Source organism: Humulus lupulus, chromosome 3 (genome assembly GCF_963169125.1).
Source record: "Humulus lupulus chromosome 3, drHumLupu1.1, whole genome shotgun sequence".
Taxonomy (NCBI): Eukaryota; Viridiplantae; Streptophyta; class Magnoliopsida; order Rosales; family Cannabaceae; genus Humulus; species Humulus lupulus.
This window is the reverse complement of record NC_084795.1, coordinates 139,449,346-139,460,691: the sequence shown is the minus strand read 5'-3', so window position 1 is coordinate 139,460,691 and position 11,346 is coordinate 139,449,346. Positions and strand designations below refer to the sequence as shown.

The 11,346-nt window shown below is 37.8% G+C and overlaps 1 protein-coding gene and 1 non-coding gene across 2 annotated transcripts; one reads left to right on the top strand and one right to left on the bottom strand.

Moving 5' to 3' along the window:
- Positions 1 to 7,342: 7,342 nt before the first annotated feature.
- On the bottom strand, positions 7,343 to 7,897 carry LOC133825092 (uncharacterized). The gene has a single exon (XM_062258085.1). It carries the CDS (start codon positions 7,895 to 7,897, stop codon positions 7,343 to 7,345), a length of 555 nt encoding a protein of 184 aa, XP_062114069.1.
- A 776-nt stretch (positions 7,898 to 8,673) lies between these two features.
- On the top strand, positions 8,674 to 8,780 carry LOC133828259 (small nucleolar RNA R71). The gene has a single exon (XR_009890888.1). It is a non-coding gene; the product is annotated as a small nucleolar RNA R71 (small nucleolar RNA).
- The last annotated feature ends 2,566 nt before the right edge of the window (positions 8,781 to 11,346 follow it).

Sequence of the window (11,346 nt, the reverse complement as noted above, 5' to 3'; positions counted from 1 at the left end):
TTGTGCCCAGTCTCGCACCTTGCATGTCTTGCGAGATATAAGCTCGCCTACGGAGCCTCACCTCGCACCAAGGTTCTCGCGAGGCCACCCCGTGTGCCCAGTCTTGCACCTTGTAGGTCTCGTAAGGCATAGCCTCGACTACGGAGCCTCACCTCACACCAAGGATATCGAGCCTAAGGTCTGAGAGACCCCTCACGTCTCATTTTAATAGGTCGCGAGGTCCTTGCCTCCCAAGCATCTTGGAATCGTGTCATCCATTATGACATATAAGGATTTCAATACTTGAATCTCGTAGGAACAAGGTACCTTGTGAGGGTGAAAACCTAGGTATGAATCGAGGAGCTCATACAAGTACGGAATGCACCTACCAACCCAGAAGAGTTAGAGTACGAACACGATGTCAATGCCAGACAAGTAGTGGCAGTACAAGAATGGTACATAGTAAGGACTCCCTCAACAATCCTATGAGGTTTGTACCTGACAAGTAGCGGAGATATGGCATTGTACCAAGGTAGGAGTACTTTTGCAGACCCCTGACACATACTGGAGTTGACCACCACTCCTCCAACACAACTACCATCTGTAGCCCAGATATGTAGCTCTTTGTCCCTTTGGGACCACAATGTACCAAGAGCCGTTAGAGCTCACCTATAAATAGGTATTCACTTCGTCATTGATGGGGGTTGGAAAATTGACTGTGTACTAAGGCTATTGAGTAATATATGAGTATCATTTCTCCATTATTGTTGAAAGCTTTTATCCTTCAAGTTTTCTCTAAGTTCATCATTCTCCAAGATATATTTTTGAGTTTTTCAACCTAATATCATTGATGAGTTTTCACCGTCAACAACTTGCATAATTCATCAATCTCCCCTAATATGATAACACATGCTCAATAATCAAAATGACTTTTTAAGCTTATAACGAAATACTTAGGCTCGGGTATGTAAAAAAAAAAGTTAATTAGGCTCAATTATACCATAAGCATACAACTTAAACAAACTAATCTTTCTAAACTTGAAACTCACAAACAATCTCCAAAATTTCATACTTTGAGAGAAATCATACTCCTGAAACTTTTTTTTTAATTTAATTATAACACTACACTCCCCCAAACTTATTTCTTTATATTTTTATTTGGAGTGTAGTTCATTTTCAATATATATATTTTCTTCTTCTCTCAAATTTTATTCTTCCGTTGACATAAATTTCCAAAAATAAACTCCATTACAAACCATCCCTCAATCACTTTTCATATGCTCATGGTATATCAAAAGGAAAGATAAATAACAAAGATAAGTTTCAATTCGGCTCAAAATAAGTGTGAAACAACAAAAAGATTCACATTAGGCTCAAAATTAGGTAACTAGGGATTTAATACATTAAGGTTGGCTTGAAAGGCTCAATCGTTCTAAAGAATTGCCTAAATCATCTTCCTAAGTATGCATCATTCCAATTTCAGCTTAATCAATAAACTATGCAAGTTCTAGAATATTTCTAAATCTTGATCCAAAAATCCATAAACCACTTAACATGCATATTTTAAACGATTGTAAGAAATTTATTGATTAAGGATTTCATGATAATTAGACCTCAGATCAAAGCTAATCACTAAATTAATTTCACCAAGCACACAGATTTACATAGTTGGTTTAAAAAAAACACTCACATCGTTATAAGTATCATCGACTTCAAAAATCCATGATTCATAACAATAAACACTAAAAACAACTCAAACAAAAATTCTAAAACTAAATCAAAACCAAGTAATCCCTCTCCCAAACATATGTAACACATTGCCCCCAATGTGGTAATAGATAAAAGGAAAAGAAAACTTACCCAACCACCACATCAATATGGTGGAGGAGGCGGTGGTTGCTGGTAGGGATGAAACTCTAGAGGATACTGAAAGTAAGGTTGTGGAGCTTCATTTAGATTCCAACGGTTGACCAATGCATTCAGTTGATCAACATGTTTATGCTCATATGCATTCCTAGACATCGAATATTGTTGCATATGGTTATTATGTTGAATAATATAATTCAAGTGATCATGTGTATATTGGACGTAAGGGTTAATCAATCTACCCAATGCCAATGGTGGATCCTCATCCAAAGCCTCCTCATTTTCCTCTTCAGCTTGGGTAGCTTCAAGTTGAGCATTTGTATTTTGTCGATGGCGATGACGAGGTCCTTGGTCTTCAGGGTCAAAAACAACAACAGGTGGAGCATAATTAAACACCGCACCCCTAGTAATGTTGCCTTGCATCTTAACCTGAACATCAGTATTGTACGTGGGCACCCCATAAGTCTCACATAGGTCTGTTATAAGCAAACCATGTCCCGATCCTCCAGTAGTTGTAAGTCGAACCATGAACCCAATAATGTTTCTAATTTGTTTCCCCACATCAATCTTCATCCCTTTCATAATCCAATAAACTATAAGTAATCGGTCCATGGCAATGTCTGAAAAATGTGTGGAAGGGATCAACCGAGCGCTTACAAAATACATCAATGCATGCGCTATATGGTTCACTTGGGTCCTATACATATGCTTAGGCTCATCATGAGTATATATCACTCGAGCCAAAGGATAACCGATATACTCCACAAACTCTACATAATCAATCTATGTGCATAGAAACGCTCTAAACTCATTCTGCTCCTCCATATAATTTGGAAGGTCATAAGGATGATTAAAAGCAGCCGCACTCACCGACAACTTCTTCCCTCGCACAAAACATTGGTAATCTCCTGCTCTTGCTGATTGGAATAAAACTCATAAGCCAAAGAAGCATTTGGTTTTTTAATTTGCCTACTATCAACCAATGATTGCCAACCTCTATCTTGTAGAATAACTCTAATGGGCTCATAGCTCACATTATTATATGGTTCATTTTGAAAATCCGTTCCTCGTTCGGGAATCAAAGTCCTTCTACTTAAACGCTCATATAGATCTTGAGCCTCTTTGCTTATGAGTCTTGATCTATGATAAGAGGCTGACCCCCTTAAGGATGAAGCACCACCACTAACTCTCTTAGGCCCCATTCTGCTCTTCAAAATCTTAAATTCTACAAGAAATTGGACAGTACCTCCCCTTATTTTTTTTCACTTCCCCAAACCAACAAAATCACCACAAATCTTACAAATAATCTTCCCAAACAAACAATCAATACCCAACTAGACAATAGAGCCTCTTAACCACCCAATTTACAATAAAACACTTTTTAAAAAATACCAAAATATCAAGAGATTAAGAGAAAAATCATTTACCCACAATTAAGAGTGATGAAAGACACCCCCAATTCCTCAAGCTTCCCAAAGATTGCCAAATCTCCCCCAAACTTTGAAATTAGGGTTTATGAGTGGAGAAAATGGGGTTTGAAGGTGATTTAGGCTAAATTGATGGTGGAAAAGTGATTGAATAAAGTTTATAGGATAATTATTAAAGGTGTTATGGAGAGATTTGAAGATCTGGCCTGAAAAAATAGTGAATTGGAGGTATGGATTTTGAAATGTGTAGAGAGAAAGTGAAGAAGTGAAAGGAAAACTCTAAAAAAAATGGGTAAATAAAATTTTCGAGGAAGTGCTGGGGCGCTATACCTTATGTGCCACGGCCCGTGTTAATTTCTAGGGTTGGTTTCTGGGGAAGCGCACGGCGAATCACATATGGGGCGCTGCGGCACTTGCACACTCACAGAATACCTTATCTCTCTGTCTATACGTGTACCGCGAGTCAAATGTGAGAGTGCCGCAGCTCAAATGCGTTACTGCAGAAGCTTCATTTTTTTAATAGTTTTCACGATTTCCACGATTCATATTTACAATCTAAAGTCTAAAGGTCCAAATTTCTAAAGAAAAATTAAATCAACATAAAAGTTTAACACTAAACAAAGAAAAAATAATTGTCCAATAAAAAATAAAAAACTTAAAAGAACTTGGGATGTCTCCCAAATCGCGCTATGGTTAACGTCATTTAGATGTATGCTTGCTTCTTCTTTACAAATTTTGTAGCTAGACGAGGGTCTTGACTGAATTAATAAGACCACCCAAATATGACTATACTTTTTTCCCATTCACCTTAAACGTCTCTTGACCCTTTCCTTATAACTCCTTTGCCTAGTAGGGAAATACTTTAACCACAGTAAATGGCCCTGACCATCTCGACTTCAATTTTCTTGGGAACAACGTCAACCTAGAATTGAACAATAACACCTGCTGCCCAGGTTGAAACTACTTGCAAACAAGATTTTTATCATGCCAAGCTTTAGTATGCTCTTTATAGATCTTGGCGTTCTCATAGGCTTCATTACGAAACTCATCCATCTCATTCAGCTCCAAAGACCTATGATGTCTTGCTGCTGTGATATCCATATTCAACTCCCTCATTGCCTTGTAAGCTTTATGTTCCATCTCCACCGGAAAATGACATGCTTTACCAAAAACTAACTAGTAGGGTGACATGCCAATAGAAATCTTGTATGCAGTTCTATAAGCCCATAATGCATCTTCTAGCTTCTTAGACTAGTCTCTTCTCTTCTGGCTTCTTAGACCAGTCTCTTCTTGATCTTGTATGTAGTTCCGCTTGACCATTGGTTTGAGGATGGTATGGCAGAGCGGTTCTATGATGAACACCACAAAGAGCAAGTGAAGCATCCATCATCTTATTACAAAAATGGCTGCCTTCGTCACTTATTAAAGCCCTAGGCGTGCCAGAACGAGTGAATATGTGCTTGTGCAAGAATTTGAGTACCACCTGCTATCATTTGTAGGTGTTCCAGCTGCTCCCACCCATTTAGATACATAATCCAACGCTAGCAGGATGGACTTGTTATTGTAAGATGGTGGAAACAGACCCATAAAATCGATACCCCATACATCAAATAATTCCACCTCAAGAATTCCATCTAAGGGCATCTCATCTCTCCTTGAAATATTGCCAACTCGTTGACATCGATCACAAGATTTGACAAAGGTATTCGCATATTTCCATAACGTAAGCCAATAGAAATCAAACTGTAATACCTTTGCAGTTGTTCTTGTTTGCTCTGAAATGACCACCACAATGGAAAGCATGACAATGGGTCAAAATCAACACCGTCTCATCCTCAAGCACACAACGATGAATAATATGATTTGCGCAATGCTTGTATAAGATGGGCTCCTCCCAATAATAATGATTTACCTCCAATTTTTTTTTTTTAGTTGCTGTCTAGATATCTCTAGAGGCACTATATTGGCAGCCAAGAAGTTAACATAGTCAGCGAACCATGGTACCTCCTTATTCTCCTGTAGTTCAAATAACTGCTCATCTGGAAAAGAATCATTATTATGCAGCTCTTTCATACTTTGACTCTCTTCTAATTCTAATCTAGCCAAATGGTCAGCCACCAAATTTTCAGTTCCTTTCCTATCCTGAATCTCCATGTCAAATTATTACAACAATAGAGCCCAAAGAATGAGATGAGGCTTAGCATCTTTCTTAGTCATAAGGTATTTAATGGTGGAATGATCAATGTATACTATTCCCTTATTCCCAATAAAATATGGCCTAAACTTATCAAAAGCGAACACAATGGCCAAGAGCTCATTTTCTGTAGTTGCATAATTAACCTGAGCATCATTCAAAGTACGATTTGCATAATAAATCGTTTTAAACACCTTGTCAATTTGTTTCCCCAACACTGCTCCTACTGCATAGTCACTTGCATCACACATTAATTCAAATGGCAATTCCCAATTAGGTGCAACGACTATTGGTGCTGAAGTCACTTTCTCTTTAAGTACCTTGAAAGCAAGGTGACACTTCTTATCAAATTCAAAAGGTACTCCATTCGTTAACAATGTATATAGGGGTTTCAAAATCTTGGAAAAATATTTAATGAATCTTCTATAAAACCCCACATGACCAAGAAAACTTCTCACTCCTTTAACTGAGACAGGAGGTAGTAAATTCTATATTGTTGATATCTTAGCCCGATCTACCTCAATTTCCCTACTTGAGATCTTATTCCCTAAAACAATTCCTTCATTTATCATAAAGTGGCACTTCTCCCAATTAAAGACTAAGTGTGATTCCTCACATCTCTTCAAAACTAGCTCCAAATTGGCCAAACAATTATCAAAAGAAGAACCATAAACAAAATAATCACCCATAAAGAATTCAATACCCTTTTCTATCATGTCAGAAAATATAGCCATCATACACCTTTGGAACGTTGCAGGTGCATTAAAAAGTCCAAATGGTATTCTTCTAAATGCAAAAGTACATACAACCATGTAAACGTGGTCTTCTCTTGATCCTTAGGGGCAATGGAAATTTGATGGTATCCTGAATACCCATCCAAGAAACAATAATATCTATGACCCGCCAACCTATCCAACATTTGATCAATAAAAGGCAAAGGAAAGTGATCTTTTCTAGTGGCCTTATTCAATTTACAGTAATATATACATATCCTCCAACATGTCACATTACGAGTTATAATCAGTTCATTATTCTCATTCTTAACCACTGTCATTCCTCCCTTCTGTGGAACTACTTGCAGTGGACTCACCCATGCACTATCTGATAATGGATAAATGACTCCAGCATATAGCCACTTAAGAACTTATTTTCTTACCACTTACCTCATTGTTGGATTTTAATCTTCTCTGAGCATCAATTGTTGGTTTAGTATCATCTTTCATCAAAATTCTATGCATCACAATCGATGGGCTTATTCCCCTTATGTTAGCTAGAGTCCATCCAATAGCGGTCTTATGAACTCTTAATATCCTTAATAACTTTTCTACCTCTACCTCATTAAGAGATGCATATACTATAGTTGGAATGGTTTCCTTTTCTGCAAGATATGCATAGCGTAAATGCTCTGGCAAAGCCTTCAATTCTAGAACAGAAGGGTTCTCAATGGACAGTGGTGGTCTCTCAGGCCCTTGAACAAGTTCTTCAAACCTCTTCTCTCGCAACGGTCCATACGATTGTATCGAATTCAAATAAGTCACTGCCTCCTCACAATCCTCTTCGTATATGTCATCGACTGTAAGACTCAGCTCAAGTGGATCTTCTACTAGCTTCTGACTTGCCACAGTTCCATCTATCACATCGACTGAATAGAAACTATCAATCGGCCTAGAATAAGACATGGCCTTGGATACATTGAATACTACTTCATCAACTTGTTCTCTCAACCATAATTCTCTTTTTTGCAAATCTATTAAAGATTGCCTAGTTGCTAAAAATGGTCTCCCCATAATAATTGGGACATTCTCATCCTCCTCCACATCAAGAACAATAAAATTCATCGAAAAAATAAACTAATCCACCTTTACCAACACATATTCTATAATACCTCTTGGGTGCTTGACTGATCTATCTGCCAGTTGTATGTCACTGTCATGTGCCTCGCTTCTCCCAATCCAAGTTTGCAAAATACTGACAATGGCATCAAATTTATACTTTCCCCTAGATCACACAACGCATGCTTACATTCAAACTCCCCAATGGTGCATGGTATAGTAAAACTATTAGGATCTCTTAACTTTTGTGGGAGCTTTCGTTGCAAAATATCACTACACTCTTCATTCAGTGCTATAGTTTCATAATCTCCCATATTCCTCTTGTTAGACACGATCTCCTTCATAAACTTTACATATCTAGGCATTTGTTCTAGTGCTTCAATGAAAGGTATGTTAATATGTAGCTTCTCGAACACCTCTAAAAACTTTGAAAATTGTTTATCTAAATTCTGCTGACAGAGTCTCCGTGGATAAAGAATCTTTATATAATGCTCAATACTCACTGGTGGTACCATATCTTTCTCTGCTAAGCCTTTAGTAACCTTCTCTTGACTAGAATTATTTTCTGCTATACCTTGTTCCTTTTTCTCCTGGCTCATCTCCTCTAACTAGTTTCTCGTTAGCTCCTAGTATTGTTTTTCACTTCTCAAAGTGATGGCTTGACACTATTCTTTAGGATCCACCTCAGTAGTTCTACTCAAATTTCCTTGAGCTCTATGTGTCATCAAAGTAGCCAACTGCCCTATTTGAGTGTCCAAACTTGGTATAGATGCCCTTGTCTCTGTCATGAATCAGTTCAGTGCATCAGGTTGTTTCATGGGCATTGGCTGTTGTGGTGGTCTATTTTTGTGGTTGATAAAAGCTCGGCAGAGGTTGTTGATAAGATTTTTGAGTGGGTTGATTATTTGTCCAAGAAAAATTTGGGTGGTTCTTCCAACCTTGGTTGTATGACATGGAAAAATGGTTATTATTTTGTCTTTGTTCATTTCCTATAGCTTGCACTTCTTCCATGGGCATGTTATTCATATCTAGGACATGACACTGATTTAGTGGATGGTCGCTACCACTTTCCTCGCATAAATTCTATACTTTCATGGCTTGAGATCGAAGACTGGTCTATTGTAATTGTTTCGTTAAAGCTACCACTTGTGCCGTAAGCATGGAAATAACATCCAATTCAATCATACCAACCACCTTCTTTGGATGTCCCCTCTCAGTTGGCCACTGGTAGTTATTCATTGCTATCTCCTCTAGCAATTCATACACTTCATTAGAAATTTTGCTCATGAACGCACCACGCTCTGCAACATCTATCATGGTACGAGTAGTACCATTCAATCCATTATAAAAGTTGTGGACCAACATCCACTTCTCTATACCATGATGTAGACACTTCCTTAACAACTCTTTGAATCTCTCCCATGCATCGTACAACGATTCTCCTTCCATATGGTAGAAATTATTAATTTCCCTTCTCAACTTTGCAGCTTTTGCTGGATGAAAAAACTTTGGTAAGAACTTCTGGGCTAACTCCTCCCATGTTGTGATAGAATTAGATTGCTGCAAAATTAGCCAACTCTTCACTCGGTCTCGTAGAGAAAATCAAAATAATATAAGTCTGATTACATCGTCACTCACCCCATTCATCTTAAACGTTGTACATAGCTCCAGGTTATTGGCTATGTGAAAATTGTGATCTTTAGTAGGCAACCCCCCAAACTGAGCTGCATACTGCACCATTCGTAGTATCATTGGCTTGATCTCAAAATTATTCGCAGCAATAGTGGGGTGTCTGATGCATGAATGCACTCCTGTGATAGTAGGGAGTTCATAGTCTCTAAGCGTCCTTGGTCCTCGTTCCACTGGGAACTCCGCTATATTTGGAATATTATTAACATTAGCAGCATTGTTTGATGCATTTCCTTGATTCTCAGCCATGGAAAAATCAAGCCTTCTCTTTATCTTTCAGTTTTGTCTACAAGTTCTTTCAATTTCAAGATCTATTGGTATTAATTCATTTTATCTACTTTGTCGCATATACCAATAATTCCTAAAAACACACTACAACCACAAACCGAATTAGTAGTAAAATAAAAAAATTAGAATAAAAATCAACTATATTGATATTAATAATATAGTCCCTGGCAACGATGCCAAAAACTAGTCGTGAAAATTATGTACAACGCAAGTATACGCAATCGTAACAAGTAATGAAGTGATAAATCAAGTATCGTTCCCACGAAGAATGTTATTAACAACTAAAAATTAATCTTTAATTCTAATTGACTGACAAATAATAAATTCCAAATTTATAAAAATAATACAGTAAAACAATAAAATAGAACAATAGAGAACTCAATACTAAATATTAATTCAATGGATTAAGAATTAGGGTTAGTAATTTCATCAACTATCCACCTATGCCTTCTAATATGAATTTAAGAATTCTTCTCTGTTATGATAGCAGATTACGATTGTAGATTATATTCTTACTAGGACTTATAATTCTCTACAATAAGCAATCTCTTACATCTTTGTGGCAAACTAACATATTGCAGGCATTAAACACGTAATCTCTAAGCTACACAAATCATACAGGTACTCTTGTCCAATATAAATCTATGATTATTTGATTATAGCATATTTATCCTTCACTTCTCCGATGTCAAGTTAAAATCATATAATTCAAGCAATTAGTGGCCAATAAATTACAAGCATTAAACACAAGACAAATAATTCACAATATTGATAAGATATTCATAAAAACTTCAATAGATGATCATAAGGTTTTAAGAAGAATCCATTAACACCCTAAATAACAAATTAGTTCATGCTAAACATAGTAAAATCCATTAAACTAAATATAAACATCACTACACGAGAAGTAAAAGAAAAAGAAGAAAAACAAATGATAGAACTAGTTGATCTCCAAGTTTTTGGCCCCTCAATGTGTTCCTTGAGTCTATCCTTAGGGTTTTGCCTCCATAAATCGTCATAAGGTTGCTTAAATAATAATTTGTGCTTTGATCATGAAATTACACTTTTGCCTCTGCTTAAAATGCCCTAGTCAGCATGTTGACCGCTTAGGTGCCACGACCCTCTAATGAAGCGCCACAACCCGTGTCCCAAAAGCTAAGTGCTCATTGTCTCTGACTTAACAAGCACCGTGACTCTAATATGCTACATCGCGGTTCAAATTCTCCAACCAATAGCGTCGCGACTCTCAAAGGTAGCGTTGCAGCCCTCGATTTCTCAAGATTCGACCTCTCTGTCTAATCACAACATTGTAGCTCAAATGACCTTTTTTCACCAAATCACATATTTTTGAAGCCAAACACTGTCATTTATAAATTTTTTCCATAAATCCTAAAATATTATCAAACACAGGCAACAAAAACGTCATATTGCACAAACATAGCTAAATAAACTCAAAATATCCCTAAAACTACTATCTAAAACACTATAAAAATAACTCTATCCCCTAACATTCTTGGGCCCAGAGTTGGCAGCCTTTGTAGCCCTCGAAGCCCACAGATGTTTCTCGAAGAGAAGCCGATACTTGTATACTTCACCAGTGAAGTCCAGGCTCATCTCCTGGTTGTGGAACCAGGCTACATAAAATGCATCTTCGACGATGGTGTCAACCTCTTTCTTAAGGACTTCCACCTCCCACTAATTGGAATTAATGTTCTCTGTAGCTTAGAGAGCCTTGTCCCCACTAGCATGGGCCTTGTCCGTGGACTCCTTGGTTTCCCCCATGAGCCCTGGTGGCCTCCTCTACTGTCCGTGCAACCTCGGTTGTGGCCTTAACAACTTCCTCCTTGGACTTTTGGGCCTCTTCCTTGGCTACCTGAAGCTCCTCGGCTACTTTCTAGGCTGCATCTTCAAGCGTTCGAGTGCGGGTCTACTCTGCCTCCAGTGAGGTCTGCAGACGGACCAGCTCCTCTGAGGGCACCCATACCTTCTCCTTTAGCACCGCCACTCTACCTAGAGCCCGGTGAAGTTCGTATGACTTCTCCATCATCATGTCCCTGAGGCGCTGACATGC

Coding starts and splice junctions, on each gene's coding strand:
- LOC133825092 (XM_062258085.1), bottom strand. CDS start 7,897: ATGAGCCAGGAGAAAAAGGAACAAGGTATAGCAGAAAATAATTCTAGT.